The sequence below is a fragment of the Amia ocellicauda genome, chromosome 4 (assembly GCF_036373705.1).
Source record: "Amia ocellicauda isolate fAmiCal2 chromosome 4, fAmiCal2.hap1, whole genome shotgun sequence".
Lineage (NCBI taxonomy): Eukaryota > Metazoa > Chordata > Actinopteri > Amiiformes > Amiidae > Amia > Amia ocellicauda.
Genome location: NC_089853.1, coordinates 36,613,622 through 36,631,919, shown reverse-complemented (window position 1 = coordinate 36,631,919; position 18,298 = coordinate 36,613,622). Strand labels below are relative to the sequence as shown.

General features: G+C 39.7%; 1 protein-coding gene across 2 annotated transcripts in view; it reads right to left on the bottom strand.

Annotated features, from left to right (window-relative positions):
• LOC136748335 (neuronal acetylcholine receptor subunit alpha-7) overlaps nt 1–12,451 on the bottom strand; it is a 45,460-nt gene extending 33,009 nt beyond the window's left edge. Inside the window, exons 1-3 of one of the 2 annotated variants that reach the window (XM_066702007.1) lie at nt 12,356–12,451; nt 5,271–5,493; nt 3,409–3,466 (exon numbers count right to left, since the gene is read on the bottom strand). Coding sequence is in view for 1 of the 2 variants with exons in the window: in XM_066702006.1 (XP_066558103.1) it covers nt 12,356–12,362 (7 nt within the window). In the remaining variant the exon portion in view is untranslated. The remainder of the gene's footprint in view (nt 1–3,408; nt 3,467–5,270; nt 5,494–12,355) is intronic. The other variant, XM_066702006.1, reaches the window with a different exon arrangement.
• Between the last annotated feature and the right edge of the window lie 5,847 nt (nt 12,452–18,298).

Here is an 18,298-nt window from a genome sequence, read left to right as displayed (position 1 = left end):
CTGACATGACTGGGCGTGACCAGGTCAGTGAAGGCTCATCGATTTCATCGGTGGACCTATCAACCAGATCAATCACCCCAGAGCCAGATGTTTGACCTCATACACCCGGCAAGAAAATGGTTGCAACCTGAAACAAGTGGCTATTGTTGAGACTTTTGTTCTGGATCAATTCCAACGGGACCTGCCAAAAGAGGTCTGGTGCTGGTTGGTCAGAACGAGGCAGCATCTGCCGACACCCTTATTGCCATTGTGGAGCAGTTTTATACAGCAGGAGCAGTGGAACAGTGCCAGGGAGACAAAACCCCGTTCCCCAGGCCCTAGCAAACCAACGGACTAGGTAAGACTGCTCCAATGTACTTTGGGAATCATGAACAGTAAGGCACTGTGACCTGAGAAAAATGTATCCGTGCCAGGCAACAAGGGAGGGGTATACAGAGCTTCACCCCCCCTGCCCAATTGTGTGTTATTGTGACAGGGGTGACCATACCAAACCCGACTACACCACTTTTTTTTCCACGAGTGAAGAGCTCGTCACACCCAATGTCCCGAGCAGGCTCGACGGACCCCAAGGCACCACAACACGGATGAGTAAGGTAAGAACAAGTTTTATTTTTACACTATCAAGAACTGATACAGGGCACGAAGTCTGTTCAGTTCAAAGCAGACAAGATATTTCAGTTAATTACACACACAGGGTTATATAATAGTAAAAAAACACTAATAAAACAAGCTAAAATGCCTTTAATATATCTGGGCAGCCTAAAATCCTAAAACCCTAACTAAACCCCAAAATAAAAAAAATAGGAAAATACTAATAAAATATATATTAAAGTTCACTACTAAATCCTGATCTCGCCAACTCTTGATTTATTCCCAGATGCCACTGCGCACCGACCCTGCAGGTAGGTGCAAAACACCGTTGTATACATGGAGCCTTCGCCTTTCATACTTGTGCCTGCACAGACAAAGATTTAGGAGTCCTTCAAGTGAGAGATCATTAAGGCAAGTCCTGTGCAAAACGAAGCGATGTAAACAAGTCCTTGTGCAAAGATACAAACAAGGAAAGTCTATAATATCTGTCTTTCTCTCCTCAAATGCGGCTGCTGCAGGAAACCCCGTCCCCGCAATGGACAGTCTCTCCAGCAGAGGGAAAGGCAATCAATACCCTAATTCCAACCAAGAGAAATGAAACATTCTTTCAAAGCCATCTCTTCGCAACTGTGCTTACGCTTGATTAATTTAATTCTGCAATGCACATATAAGCTCGACTTCCAGTACTAGCCTTTTCAGGAGCCTCTCGCCATCTGCTCGCTCTGGATCCTCCGGTCCCTTCCGGTTTCTCTTTAACGATTTGTAATCCACATTATAAGTGATTGTTCACACAAGCTGTATCTCTGCCCTCCTGGTCTGGTCTGGTCTGGTCTGGTCTGGTCTGGTCTTTGGGGTTTGCGGCAACTCTTTTGCTGGCTGCTCTGCCCGCTTACTGCTTGTAACAAATGGTTTTCCTCCTGAGAGAGCAGACTTATAGGCTTTTATAGCAGATTCTTTCCCCAATTCTGAAATCATAGGAAAATATTGACTCTGCTAGGGGGCACCAGAACATTCTGGTAATACTGGATTATGCAACCCGATATCCAGAAGCAATTTCCTTATGTACAATGGCCTCTAAGGGAATTGCAAAGGAGCTTATGCTCATGTTTAGTAGAGTAGGGTACCCCCTTCATGTCGCAAGTAATGGCTGATCTCTGTAAACTCCATAAATAAAACAATTGAAGACCTCCGTGGGCCACCCCCAAACTGATGGCCTGGTAGAAAGGTTTAATGCTTCAGCCAGCCATTTTCCCCCTTAATGAGTCCACCTGGTGGTAATCCAAAAATCATCCACCTGGTGGTAATCCAAAAATCATCCACCAGGTATAAAAGGGAAGAATCTAGGGGAAGGCATTGGGGTTGAAAAAGCAGCAAAGTGTGAGTAGCTGAGTTGGGCTGTGAAGTTGTGTTCATAAGTTTTGATTAGGTTTGGGAGTTTTGTGGTTTGTTTTGGCGCTTGAGCCTTGTTTGTTTGGTCATTATTAAAAGTATTTTGTTTGAAGACTGGTCTGCTGTATGTTCTTAAAGAAACACTTTGTCACAATATACTAAAGTAGCCAAGAAAATATTAAGTATCCTCTCATTTTTCAATACTATTAATGATTAGTAGAAATCAGTAATAAATCAGGGAACAAAGGATGGGATGCCGTTTATACACAGAAAACATAAGCAACTAAAAAGATGTGAAATCACCAAAAGAGACAGAATTACACAGAATAACCCGGCCACATTCCCTGGGCTAATATGACTATAGTCAGGAGGGCACATTTCAATCAGAGGGCCATGGTCATTAGTTTTCTACAGAAGAGCATTAGGGCCACTTGAGAGAGAAAAACAATATATAATTTTTTCTCACTCTTAAGTGGCCCTAATACTCTTCCATATGTTACAACCATGATTCAATTATCATTAAAAAGTGGAGATTTTTAGATATAATAAAATAATTTACAATAAACAGACAGATCAAACATTCTGCAGCCCAAAACTAACATTGTCAGCGCAATTATTAATGCCAGGAATTTTATGATGACCAGAGTTGCTGAGAGGCACCATAATTGTTTTTTTGAAATCTATTCATTCTGCTAGGAAAAGGAATAGACCGACTAGTTCTAGCATTGACCCCATACAGTGTTGATTCTTTAATAATATGATGGGGAATTGACATTATTAATATTATTATTATTATTATTAATAATATTATTTGTATTTCTTGGCAGACGCCCTTATCCAGGGCGACTTACAACATAAGTGCACATGGTCTTAACAGGTGCAGCCTGTCCTTGCAGAAGAATCTTGGTTTCTCCCAAAAGAGGACCCAATTGCCAATAAAACCAATATCATGCTCCATACACCAAGGACTATGTGTTAAGAGAGAAAAGTCTGCTAAGAGCCTCAGCACCTCATTTGTATACATGAAGTGGACCAGATACAATCACTTGTTTGTCATTTTCAGCCTGTCTACTAAGTGCTTTTTCAATGCTTCAGATTGTCTTTGCCTAATATCATTAGTGCCCACATGAACAATTACGGTTTCCACACTCCTGTACTTGTTTGTTGAAATGTTTTCAGCAAACAGAAGCCACATGACTCTCGCACCAGGAGGACGTGACAAGATTATGGCCCTTTGTTCTCATTTCAGAAGTGTTGAAACGTCACAAAATCAATAGTATAACACGTTGAATTTTGTCAAAGGCATTTCTGAAATATTCTTTGTCACCTTCACAGACTAAATTAATTCCATCTTTTGAAGTGTAGTGTTGGCCAGATAATTGGATTTCTTCGGAGTACAATATATTAAACATGAATTTGGGATCTGACCTTGAAATGCAGAGCAGTGTAGATTTCCTTGATTCCAATTACAAATATCTTTGCTGCCCTGGAATAGAAACAATAATTGGTACACACATTCGGCATGGAGGGTCGTAATCAAATGTTATGTTGGTAAGGATTTAGGGTTTTATTTTAAAGATATTGGCAAATTATAGATATCTATATATAAGGTGCAATACTATATTGAGCCACGAGAGGGTGATTAAGTAGCAGCACCAGCCTACATTGCAGACAATATTGAGACTGGTATAATCTTCAGCATACTGTATGCCTGCTAAAAATGTTTTACAAGTCCTAACCCCTAAACATAGTTTGTGTAGCTTGTGACTCTGGAAGCATTTCCATTATCTAAACATTTTAGGAACAGTGGGAAATTTCTAATGAAGTCTACTTTTATGGTGGATCATGGATCAGTCTGGAAAACATTATACTTTTGGACATTAAAGAATTAAGTGTGTGTTGCCATTTCCACCAAAAAATATTTTACTAAAATGAATCTGAAAATACAGGGATGCTACGGATATCTTGACTGAAGTGCTCAATCATCCCCTCAATGTATTTTCATTTTTACATGTTGAAGTGTATATACACTCACCTAAAGGATTATTAGGAACACCACACTAATACTGTGTTTGACCCCCTTTCGCCTTCAGAACTGCCTTAATTCTACGTGGCATTGATTCAACAAGGTGCTGAAAGCATTCTTTAGAAATGTTGGCACATATTGATATGATAGCATCTTGCAGTTGATGGAGATTTGTGGGATGCACATCCAGGGCACGAAGCTCCCGTTCCACCACATCCCAAAGATGCTCTATTGGGTTGAGATCTGGTGACTGTGGGGGCCAGTTTAGTACAGTGAACTCATTTTCATGTTCAAGAAACCAATTTGAAATTATTCGACCTTTGTGACATGGTGCATTATCCTGCTGGAAGTAGCCATCAGAGGATGGGTACATGGTGGTCATAAAGGGATGGACATGGTCAGAAACAAAGCTCAGGTAGGCCATGGCATTTAAACGATGCCCAATTGGCACTAAGGGGCCTAAAGTGTGCCAAGAAAACATCCCCCATACCATTGCACCACCACCAGCCTGCACAGTGGTAACAAGGCATGATGGATCCATGTTCTCATTCTGTTTACACCAAATTCTGACTCTACCATCTGAATGTCTCAACAGAAATCGAGACTCATCAAACCAGGCAACATTTTTCCAGTCTTCAACTGTCCAATTTTGGTGAGCTTGTGCAAATTGTAGCCTCTTTTTCCTATTTGTAGTGGAGATGAGTGGTACCCGGTGGGGTCTTCTGCTGTTGTAGCCCATCCGCCTCAAGGTTGTACGTGTTGTGGCTTCACAAATGCTTTGCTGCATACCTCGGTTGTAACGAGTGGTTATTTCAGTCAAAGTTGCTCTTCTATCAGCTTGAATCAGTCGGCCCATTCTCCTCTGACCTCTAGCATCAACAAGGCATTTTCGCCCACAGGACTGCCGCATACTGTATGTTTTTCCCTTTTCACACCATTCTTTGTAAACCCTAGAAATGGTTGTGCGTGAAAATCCCAGTAACTGAGCAGATTGTGAAATACTCAGACCGGCCCGTCTGGCACCAACAACCATGCCACGCTCAAAATTGCTAAAATCACCTTTCTTTCCCATTCAGACATTCAGTTTGGAGTTCAGGAGATTGTCTTGACCAGGACCACACCCCTAAATGCATTGAAGCAACTGCCATGTGATTGGTTGGTTAGATAATTGCATTAATGAGAAATTGAACAGGTGTTCCTAATAATCCTTTAGGTGAGTGTATATGTACTTATATGCTGTTACCAATATACCAAGGTGACTCACTCATGCTTCTGTCATGCTCATTTAGAATCCATAATGATTTGCCAACAGTTAATCTTTCCTTCCTTGTGTGATTGTTTAAAGGTCAGAGAGCTTTCACTGCTTTAGAGGTCAACTTGCAGCTGTTCAGCACATCCATGGGTGCAGATGGCATTGTTGCTTTTCAGTCATGATTCTGATTTGTTCAAAAAGTCTTATAGAGTTGTCTCCATCAATGTCCAGATTTCTATAACACAGAAAACACGTCATATATATATATATATATATATATATATATATATATATATATATAAAAAACAGCTTTGTTAAAACTAAAAACATTTAAACGGATCAAAAGATATTTTACGTAATCAAAAGATATGGCAACCTTGGACAACAAATCAATGCAGAAATATTATAATACTTTTGAGAGGAAACATTTTCAATGTTTTTGTTCAATGCAGAAACTGAAGACAACAAAAAACATGGACAGAAGTGTACTTGGAATATCAAGAAGAGACAAAAAAGGTAATAAATGGATCCGCGAATAAACAAAGGTATGCAACATTGAGAGAGGGAAAATGTGAAAGTGGCAATGGTCCTGGCACATTGCAAGACTTACAGATCAAAGATGGACAAAAGAAGCTAAATAAATACTTCCAAAGAGATTAAAAAAGACCTAGCAGACCATATAAAAGAAGGGATGATGAAAGAAGCTTTGCAGGCATGACCTCTGTACATCACAACACTTCTTGGCAGGACTTCTTATAGTGGTGAAATGATAAAGGTTGATGATGATGATATATATATATATTTCTCATCGCGATTTTCCCATTGGAAGGTCTTCAAACTGTGCTATGGCTCTATGTGATGGCTTTGACAGGAGGCTTTTAGCCAAATAGGTGCCAAAGTTTTTAGGTGCCATTTGAAATTTAAACAAAATTTCAGTGTGACAGCAAATTGAAGAATGATGATATAATAATTCTGAATTCTGCAGTGATCTCTTGCCCTGATAGTCTTGACATCATCTGTTAAGTATTTTAGTTTTGTTTCTTCTTTTTTCCAAGTAAAAAATAAATGTCTAGATGGATTCTCTGAAGCAAAATCTCTAAACTTCTCTCAAGTTCTATAAGTGATTCAGATTTTGAAAGACATCATGAGGCATTCCATATCCGTTTCGGAAATGAAATGCAGGACAAATCTTCTCTTTATCTGTTCGTTTATGAAAAAAAAAAGCATTCCAATTTCAAACTGTAATGAGGGTGTCAGTCTTAAATTCGAGGCTGAATCCATTTTCAATGCTTCCCTTCAAAACCACAGAATGTGCAAAGAGGCCTTCGCACTGGCGCACTCAAAGGAGTTGATAGCTGGAACAGTAATAAACAAGCAAGAAGGAAAAAGCAACATTAACATAAATATTGGAGTGCAAGATTCAAACAATTCCCTAAAGAATTATAGTGTGTTTTCCTATGTATAAATATGTAAAGAGTGTGTGTGTTTTGAGGGGGAGGGGACAGTTACATAATTGTAATTCTACTAATCAAAGACAGTATTAAATGATACACATCGTCGTTAGATACCACTGAATTATTAGAATACTGTACTTATTTTCCTAAGTGTTCAGGAGATTATGTTTGTACAGTATTGTCAAAACACATTCATGATTGCACCCTGCACTCCTCCACATTAATATCTTCTGGGAATGGAGTTATTTTTCTGATCATGCAAGTAATAGAATGCAAATGTATCATGTTGTAGCATTGAGGGGGGGTGTATTTTGATAGAGAATTCTAGCTTTGAGCTGAAGCTCTGATCTGAAGAAGACCTCTCCCCCAAAGTTATCAGATTTCCTGAGCTCATCGGCACATGAACTGTCCTATATCAAAGTGGCAGTCTTGGGAGGATGGCACCGAGAATGGGTCAAATGGCTTGGAATCCCTGCTGTGAAAATATCTGGGAAATATGGCGTGGAGGTCATAAAACTCTTTGAAGTGGACGAGAGCCGAAATCCCGAAACAGAGCTACGAACCCAGGCCAACCGGCATTTCCAAAATATGGCATGGATTGACATCAGTCATAAATCGAGCCCCCTCCAATAGGACACTGGGGGCTGAAACCGAAATCCAATCTCGCAAACTACAGAACCAATTGTCTATTGATCTGACTAAAAATCTGATTAAAAGGTAGAGCACAGCAAAAAATGCATATATTGAAAATATTTAAAAGTAAGATGATTCATTATCCAACATAATAGTGCTTTAGCTGTTCTATTATGTCATATGCAGTTATGTTAAAAATGAATGTTTGGAATACCTTTTGTATTTGTTTCTTTACACAGTGTCAAACTCCTTTTTTTAGATATAGTGAAAAACATGTCCTTAAATTCTGTATATTTATTATCACTCAGAGCTGACAGATTGAGTGAAAGGGCCCCCTTTCTGTATTACATTTATCACAGCTAGGTTTGGTTCAGATTATTGGTTTCAATTTGAAAGCTGTCATTTGCAGTGACAGGTGCTGGAGTGCTTTTAAAAACAGGTGCAACAGTCTATCATGCTGTAGAGATGCAAGTTATTAAAAGTTACATTTGCTTAATATGAGCAGGTTATCCTGAACACAGGTGCATACTCTCTCAGATGCCATGTCACATTTGACAATGTCTTTGTGCAGAAAGATACAGAGTTTACTGCTCTTTAAAGCACTCTTTCAGCTTTTGCCTGCTTGAATAGGTATACATATAAATGCATCCTCTCTCTCTCTCTCTCTCTCTCTCTCTGCTTGCAAAGATTTTGTGCACAACCTTGGAGCCTTCAAACCAGTGGAAAATCTCTTTGGAAAAGACTCTACTTTCACGAAACCCCAACTTCCAGGTTCATCGACAGAAGTGTAAGTTCATGGACAAACACGAACAGGAATACCTTAATTCTAACAACAAGGAGCAAGTGCCGTGTGTTTTTATCTGATCCCAAAGGCAGAGAGGCCTCTCTGCGATGAAGTTTAGATAAGTTTAACAGTTTGGAGTTTATTATTCATGACATTTGAGAAATCAATTAGAAATGTTATTCTGCGAGTCGTAAATTTAAGAATGTGTAACATCATTTAATATTTTCTTAAATATAAATAAGTGCTGCATTAAACTGTTTTGACAATTATATAAATAAAATCTGTCAACGCCGAGAAATATCTTCTTATTCCTGTTTAACTGTTTAGTCTGAAATTGACACACATTAACAGACACTAGATTATAGGTGGCCCTGCCTATCCTTAATCATTGAACACTAATCAATTAGGGAGAATTGTGGTTACAAGAAATTATAGAATCTTTCTCAGCACCCAAATGTAAATGAGACTGATATATGTAACGAGAAGTTATTTGACTTAAATACTAATTTGCATTAGTTATTTAATGTCCGACTAACAATACTAATGAGAGACTCGCCTTCGTCTTACTAACCGGTATTGTAATCAATGTGTTTGTAATTTTGTGTAACGTTTTGTGTGTTATCATATGCGATTCCATGGTCTTTGATTTGGTCACAGAAGTGATTTGTGTTTGATTTGTTGATCTTGAGTGAATTTTAATTAGTTTTTACCTTTTTGTATAACTAGTGTGGTGCTACATTTTATCTTTGTTTTTAATACATTTGAGAATTTATATCTTTGGAATTGGTGTCTGCGTCCAATTATTGCAGAAATTGAGTTCTACAAGATTCTAGGATTCTTGATAAGGTGATACTTAAATTCACTTCTTTAACTGGAATTTATAAGTGTACCTTACGCTACAATGTAATCTTAGAAAGTGGACAAGCAAGTATGTGTTTGTGTGTCTGGGATGTGTGCAGAGCAAGCACCCTGCCCCTTGCCAAAGACAGGCAGGTGATTAAGGGTAGACATTTGTTTTTGCTTTCTTCAATTTATCAACCATGAGGGAAGTACCCTAGTCCTAGATTCTATATCAATAGACATTTCCCTGACAGACTGTACATTATAGTAACAGAAAAATGTGCTGTAACAGACAAATGTATGGATGCCCTTTGATGTTAAAATGTTACACCTCAGCTGACTGACAAATATACCCAATTACCTCCTTTCAATCAATCATACAAGAGATAAAAAGGGATTGATCTCTAGCCATTCTTTCATCATTGTCAAACACTGGTCTCTTTCCTGAAAGCTGGGACTAAGCAGAGAGATTCCCCTCTATACAGGAAGCCAGCTTTGCAGAAATCTGACAGGATGGTCAATATGCTCTTATATTTTGTTAGTTGCCCTGGACAATTGCATCTGCTAATAATAATAATAATAATAATAATAATAATAATAACAAATTAATAATAACAATAATATCTGGAGTATTTCAGCTCCAGCATCTGCATAATTAAACAGATATGAATGAGCTTTGTATCTGAATCGTGTCATGGATTTCTTATTAAATTAATTCCATACAATTGTAAAATGTTTTGATATTGGTAAGGCTCTTTATTGTTACTGTTTTGTTTTGACATTAAAAGTTATATCTTGTCTGGTTACTACCCACATAACATTGCTCAGTAGAATAAAATGAAGAAAATGGGCTGCCTGATAAAAGAGTTAAAATATATTTTTGTTGTTTTCAAGCACCCATGGATATCCAAGTGAAAAAAACAAAGAAAAAACGATTTGCTCTCAATTCACTTTTGAATTTCTGTTTAATTTCAAACCAGAAGCTGACCTTTAATTAGTTACTGCAAGGCGAGATACAGCTCCAACCCACATACTCCAGCCATTAGCCTTGTTGGGAGGGCAAACAACAATATTGCCGGAGTCCTGATGTTAATATTTGCAGCCTCTCAGTGAGATCTGTCAATCAGAAGTCCTTCTGATGGGGGTGCCTCTCTCCATATGAAATCTTGGGTAGCCCCTAGACAATCAAACTTTAACTGAACTATGTGTGTGTGCATGCATTACCTAAAGCACATTATTGTGGTTGATTGATTAGCACTTGGTGAGATAATCTCCTCTTTAAATCATCTTGTTCTGTCAGTGGGAGCACTAGCTTCAGTGCAAGATGGTGAGGTAATGCACCTATGAAAACATCTGACCATTTGAGGGACTTTCCAGGAGAATTCCAACAGGAATCAGTTCACCCGTGGGGGTAATAAAGACTCCTAAGCTCTGACTGTGATTTGGCACAGGGGCAACAAAGTGTTAGACTCTTTTTATTCCACACACTGTAAAGGAACAGGATAACTTTCAACCACTCTTTCAGCTTTTAATTTCAAACACTGCACTGCAATTTGCAGCTTAAACCATATTAAAATGGTAAACATTTTTGTACTCTCCATTATTTGTTGCTCAATATAACCCTCTTATGTTTTAGAATGACGGTATTATCTCAAGTAGTGTGTTCTGCATTAGGACTGCATAAAGAGTACAGATTGCATAAGCAGGAGGAACAAAAACACTATTAATTGTATGTGTTTCAACAATAGCCATTACAATTTCTCTGTGTTGTACATATAGCCTAGTGGATGCAGGGATTTTTTAGGTATTACTTTTAGGCATAGCATTAATGTCTTTTATCAAGCAGATTGATGGATATGGAATTATGAATTTTGAATTTATTAAAATAAGGAAGTAGGCACATCCTTGTAGGGAGGGGGTGGGGGTGAGAATGTAGGATTTAATTTGTTTTTCCTTCTGTTTTCATTCACACCTTCAGCTCTAAATAACAGACCAAAAATACAGAGCATTAGGTGGAGGGAGAAAGTAAAAATTAATGGTATTAATATAACCTGGATAAGGGTGTCTGCTAAGAAATAAATAATAATATCTGGAAAGACCCAACAAGCAGAAAAAATTAGATGTCACACTATCTGCAAAGAAGAGGAGCTGTTGAGAGATTGTGAGGCAGCATTGGAATAAAAAGCACCTGGTGGGGTTGTATTCTATAGTTCCATAATAGTGAGATAGGGTAATAGAGAGTAGAAAATTAGAAATCAGCCTGAAGTTATAGAATAAACTGTTGTTACATTGTAATGTAAATCAAACCCATAAACTACATATCCTTAAGAATTGTGTGTGGTTTTACATAGTTTAAACTTAGTACTTACGTGGTATATTAAAGAAATTAAATTCCAAAAAGGGAAAGAAGAAAAAACGCCACATCATAAATATCTTTTGGCAAGTAGAAATCACAAATTTATTGTCAACCATTGGGGCGCAGCACAAACCTAGCTATAGAGTTGTGCAACTTAATGCGATGATTAGCTTATTAAGGCATAACTCATTTATGGGACTAATTTGATCTCTTCTCCAGGCAGCGAAACCCTGCTGAGTCCTGGTGCACAAACAGATTGGCATGAATTTCAATGATTTCAGAGACCTTCCTGCAGGTCCCTCTCCGGAGACCATTTAGCCTGAACCGGGAGGAACCAGCTTCACGTAACCGCTGTCCTTGAATCCCCCGCAGCCGAGTACAGCCCTGCACGGGCCTCAAATCTAGGCCCAGCCCGGCCCTGCCCGACAGCTGATCACAATCTCGGCCCGAGTCCGACTGGAGCCCGTGGTTTTTTGTTTCCCATTACACAGCCTATACTACTGTTGCAGCCATTGTTTATTTGTTTTTAATGGCAAAGTAGTTATTTATTTTCTTTTCTTTATTAAGTTAATTTAGAAAAAAAAATGTTTGGAACATTTTTTGTTTGTTAAAGTTTTTGTTTTTTAAAGTGACGACCAAGCGGACAGCGGCCAACAGTGAGTTGATCACGTTTGATCAATTTAGCCTCTCAAATCAACACTTGACTTGCCTACAATAAAATCCATAGATATAAAACAGTTCAAGCATATCACACAATGTTAGTTTAAATGTTTATTATCACACCACAGTAAAAAGGCATTTTTGACGAGCTGACCAGGCTGCTCTGCTGCTCGCAACGGCGGGCGGAAAAACCAACGATCTAAACACATCAATAAACACGCAGGTTATCGGACCTCAGAAATCAAGGCGTCACACAGAACATGGCCATTTTTATTTCCAATAGTTTCCAACAGTAAGACTAATGAAAATAAAGTCCAATCAAACGAAAAACAAGTTTTAACATGGAACAGCCAGAAGAACAGTCTCTTACCGAGCATCCACAGTGGCGCTTTCAGTCAGTCGCGTTTCTTCTCTAGCTCCGCGCTGCTGCTGCCGCCGCCGCTGGCGGGGACACTGACACCATGCGAGCCGGTCTGCGCAGGCGCGGTAGCAGCTCTCCGTGGGAAACCTGTGTGTGTGAGCAGACTGTCATGCGTGTCACTGTGATAGGTTATAAAACGTCTTTCTATGTTTGTTTTACCATCATCAACTTCTCATAGTTTCTTTTAATTAATTAATGTCTAAAATATAAAAAGGAGGAGGAGCCTAAAACAGGACCGATGCCCGGCCGGCGTGTGAACTATGACGTACAGATTGGCCCGAAGCCCCCCGGCCCGAGGGGCGTCTATAAGTCCGCCGGGCTCGGGCAGAAATGCAGGCCTCTACAGCAGAGCACCTGCAGAGTATGACCCCCCACCGACAGAGCACAGCAAACCTGTATGTTACAAACCACCATTTCTGAATATTCCTCAGGTGTCATTTCAACTGTTCCAGCTTCTGATTGATCTGATATTCAAACTGTCATGGGAGACAAAATGATGACACATAGACTCGCAGACCTTTTCAAGTTATAGTACTCTAGAAAAATGATTTCATCATTAAAAAAACAACTCTCTTCTCTCCCTCATCATTATATATATATATATATATATATATATATATATATATATATATATATATATACATACATATATATACATATACATATACATATACATATACACTCACCTAAAGGATTATTAGGAACACCATACTAATACTGTGTTTGACCCCCTTTCGCCTTCAGAACTGCCTTAATTCTACGTGGCATTGATTCAACAAGGTGCTGAAAGCATTCTTTAGAAATGTTGGCCCATATTGATAGGATAGCATCTTGCAGTTGATGGAGATTTGTGGGATGCACATCCAGGGCACGAAGCTCCCGTTCCACCACATCCCAAAGATGCTCTATTGGGTTGAGATCTGGTGACTGTGGGGGCCAGTTTAGTACAGTGAACTCATTGTCATGTTCAAGAAACCAATTTGAAATGATTCGACCTTTGTGACATGGTGCATTATCCTGCTGGAAGTAGCCATCAGAGGATGGGTACATGGTGGTCATAAAGGGATGGACATGGTCAGAAACAATGCTCAGGTAGGCCGTGGCATTTAAACGATGCCCAATAGGCACTAAGGGGCCTAAAGTGTGCCAAGAAAACATCCCCCACACCATTACACCACCACCACCAGCCTGCACAGTGGTAACAAGGCATGATGGATCCATGTTCTCATTCTGTTTACGCCAAATTCTGACTCTACCATCTGAATGTCTCAACAGAAATCGAGACTCATCAGACCAGGCAACATTTTTCCAGTCTTCAACTGTCCAATTTTGGTGAGCTTGTGCAAATTGTAGCCTCTTTTTCCTATTTGTAGTGGAGATGAGTGGTACCCGGTGGGGTCTTCTGCTGTTGTAGCCCATCCGCCTCAAGGTTGTACGTGTTGTGGCTTCACAAATGCTTTGCCGCATACCTCGGTTGTAACGAGTGGTTATTTCAGTCAAAGTTGCTCTTCTATCAGCTTGAATCAGTCGGCCCATTCTCCTCTGACCTCTAGCATCAACAAGGCATTTTCGCCCACAGGACTGCCGCATACTGGATGTTTTTCCCTTTTCACACCATTCTTTGTAAACCCTAGAAATGGTTGTACGTGAAAATCCCAGTAACTGAGCAGATTGTGAAATACTCAGACCGGCCCGTCTGGCACCAACAACCATGCCACACTCAAAATTGCTTAAATCACCTTTCTTTCCCATTCAGACATTCAGTTTGGAGTTCAGGAGATTGTCTAGACCAGGACCACACCCCTAAATGCATTGAAGCAACTGCCATGTGATTGGCTGGTTAGATAATTGCAATAATGAGAAATTGAACAGGTGTTCCTAATAATCCTTTAGGTGAGTGTATATATATATATATATATATATATATATAGAGAGAGATATGTGGTATATCAAAGAAAATGTGAGAAAGTGATGAGATATACACACATAACATCAAATGAAAAACTGTGCTTGAGAGTTTGATTGAAGACGCATTTATATGTATACCTATTCAAGCAGGCAAAAGCTGAAAGAGTGCTTTAAAGAGCAGTAAACTCTGTATCTTTCTGCACAAAGACATTGTCAAATGTGACATGGCATCTGAGAGAGTATGCACCTGTGTTCAGGATAACCTGCTCATATTAAGCAAATGTAACTTTTAATAACTTGCATCTCTACAGCATGATAGACTGTTGCACCTGTTTTTAAAAGCACTCCAGCACCTGTCACTGCAAATGACAGCTTTCAAATCGAAACCAATAATCTGAACCAAACCTAGCTGTGATAAATGTAATACAGAAAGGGGGCCCTTTCACTCAATCTGTCAGCTCTGAGTGATAATAAATATACAGAATTTAAGGACATGTTTTTCACTATAACTAAAAAAGGAGTTTGACACTGTGTAAAGAAACAAATACAAAAGGTATTCCAAACATTCATTTTTAACATAACTGCATATGACATAATAGAACAGCTAAAGCACTATTATGTTGGATAATGAATCATCTTACTTTTAAATATTTTCAATATATGCATTTTTTTTTTGCACATATGCTAGAAAATAACCTTTCACTGTTCACTGAAATGAAACAGATAAATTAGAAAAGCATCACTTCCTTTTGGCCTTGAAACCTCAGTAAAGGGAGATTAACAATTTCAGCTAAAATCACCTTTAAATATCCCAGGGCAATATTATGCCATTCTAAAATAGTTAATGAACAACAAATAATAAAAAGAAAATAGACAAAAGCAAAAGTAATCTATAAACCCTAAGACACTAAAACCATCTACAATTTCTGTGTCTGAACATAACTAATACAGGGCCTCAAGATAAAAGCAATGAAAAACAGCAGTCTCTTTCTATATAAACATAATAAATCATACAAAAGGAGAAAGATATGTAGCCTAAATGACAGTGTGAACCAAAACTTAACAATAATTAGATTGTGTAATTAGTGATTAAACACTCCTCATCACCTCCCTTGACATGCATCTGCCCAGCCTTAATGAAACGATGCCCTGGCCACTGCAAATCCCAACTGCAGCATTTCGACCGGAATCGAGAGTCATGCGTCAGCCCACTCACATCTCAGCCATCATTCAGAGACAATCCAGTCCTGCTCTTCAAGTGACTCAAGAGGGGTCAGTCATCAACCTTCCTTGAGTCACCGGGAATTTAATGGCCCTCTTAATATCTCGCCTTGCAGGCCTTATTACACCCTGCCATTAGAGCCCTTCATCTACCCCAGACCAGCTTGTCTTTTCTCTTCCTCTATTTACTCTTCCAACTCTTCTGTCTGTGCTTGTGTCCAATTTAAGACCCACTCCTACTCCCTCCTACTCTGTGTACTCTCTGCACGCCTGTTCTCTAGGCTTCCCTTTTACAGGTGGACACGTCTTTCCCTCTGCTGTTCCTCGGCCCAGGCTTCTCTGCAGCCCCTTCATGCCCCCATGCTCCCCAGTGGAGGACCCAGCTTCGCCATCAGCACTGCACCATCTCTCATCACCTGCCATCAACTCCCCAAAAACTCAGTTTGTTTGGACCATACCTGCAGTGTCCTGTATTCCAGATGTAGCTGTACTTGTGATATTCAACAAATATAAAATACTGAATTAACAGTTGAAATCTCTGAAACTCCTCTTGGATATAGGTGTCAGGCAAATAAGTAAATAATAATAATCATTTATAGCAGGCAGCCACCTATAAGCATATGACCCCAAGTGTGTTGTTCTGACTCACAACAATATCAATATCAGGCCAAAACATTGTGTGACCATCATGTCAACAATTAATTTTCCCATGAAGGTGAATTGGTTACAGTGAATCTCAATCAGTACACAAGGCAGGCTATATTCCCCATTGTGCATACCTTTTAGGATACTGTCCACATATTTACAGCTAAATTAATACATCTATTGACAATAAAAGTAATAAAGATCACGAATGAGAAATGCATATGAGAGCCCAATAGCTGTAATTAGCAGTAAAAGATTAAATACAGTCTGACTCACCCTTTTAAGAATGAATCAGAACATCTTTAATTTTTTTTTTAAGTTTTTCTTTTTACTTTATTTCAGATTGGTCATGCCTATTGCTTAACTATCAGGGAACACTCAGGTATTAATCATGCATTTGGCAGATGCAATAGCCAACAGAAACACAGTCTTCAGAGAAAACAGCTCCAGCTCAGCTGAGTGAAATGGTTGAAACACTACATCAATTCACCAAGCTGTGGGATGGGCTGCGGGGAGGAGGAAGCCTGCAAGCTCCCTATAAAAATTGGGAGGCCAAAAAATGGGTACACCTTGTGCGCAGGCCTAGGTTTCATTTCAGTATTGGGAGGACAGTTTGTGGAGCTGGGGAGGTGGGGTGCTGACAGTATGTGGAGCTAGGGCTTTGTTGAAGTGCCTGAAAACAGCATCTGCATCTGTATGGTCCTAAAAACTGCAGGTTACTTCTTCTGCTTATCAGTGGATTTAAAAGTGATTTGATCATAATATTTTCAGTTTGACCATTAAAGCCAGTCAAACACAGTCAAGCCATGGGGGACGCTGTCAATATTGAGGGGGAAGCATCCCCTAAGCCTATGGAGCCAGGTATACATTATTGGGGGGGTCGATTTCACATTCTCTCAACATTGGGTCCCCCCCGCCCCCCAAACCTATGGCTATGACCTTGTGCAAGGATGAGGACTGACCCTCATCCGACAGCTATTGCAGAAACTGCAGAATGGCCCCAATGGGGCAGGTGACTGGATCCTGACCTCTGTCCTGACACCTCTTAGAGGGAGCTCTTGCAGACTGGATAGTGGCTACCACCACATCAGACAGTCCTAATGCAGTAAGGGCAGAGCTGGAAGAGGCCTGGGTTCAGGTGCCATAGCGCACCCTGGTTCTGGAGAACATGGAGGCTGAATATCACTCTGTAGCAGCGGAGAAATGTCTCAGGCACTCAAGACGTAACAAAAGAATAGCAAGAAGAAGCAATGTGATCCTAGAGCCCTTGGAGTGAAGCACAGTTCCATCCCCGGGCTCTAGCAGATAGTACACCAGTGGAGGAGCTCCTCACATGTGTGGGATCTGTGCGGCAGACCAGGGACTGAGCCAGGCCTTGGATTTAGTACCTTGCTGTGAAGCTGTGGAAAGAAACCCTGCAAGGGAAAAATACCACAGAGAAATCCAATACAATATATGCCTAAAGATATGTACGTGTATATTATATTATTACTGTATATATATATATATATATATTGAGGTACAGTGTGTGGACTGTTGACACATGGAAGGTATGTCAGTCTACGGCTAGCCAAAATCCTATTCCCCTATGAGGCCTGCAGTACCAGTATGGAGCCCTCTAGAGGCCCTCAGTCTGCAGAACATCACCTCCATGATGATACCTCATGCACCTCACCTGTTGTAACACACAGGTGTGGTCAATTAGGGCTATAAAGAGGCCAAGAGGAGCACAAAGGAAGAGAGGGTGAAAGAAGCAAGAGTGATGTCAGTGTTGGGTAAAGAAAGCCAAAGTTTTCAATTGAGCAACTGCAAAATGATACCAAAAAAGGTATAGGTAAAGAGACCAACACCAAGAGAGATTCAAATGGCAAAGGAGCAAAAACATTACAATAGTATCTACAGGCCAAAGGCTATTTGTGCATAGGTTTGGGACTGGCTGAAAGCAAACAGTACTGCCAGGACTTTACCACTAATATGTATATATAATGTAAATGAGAGAAAGAAATATCCTGTCCCCACACTGTATTTAAGAAGAAACAAAGTCAACAAAAATATATTATCATAGACACCACATTTTATTTCTTAGTTGACTCTGGTCTTAAAGACTCTGGTCTGACT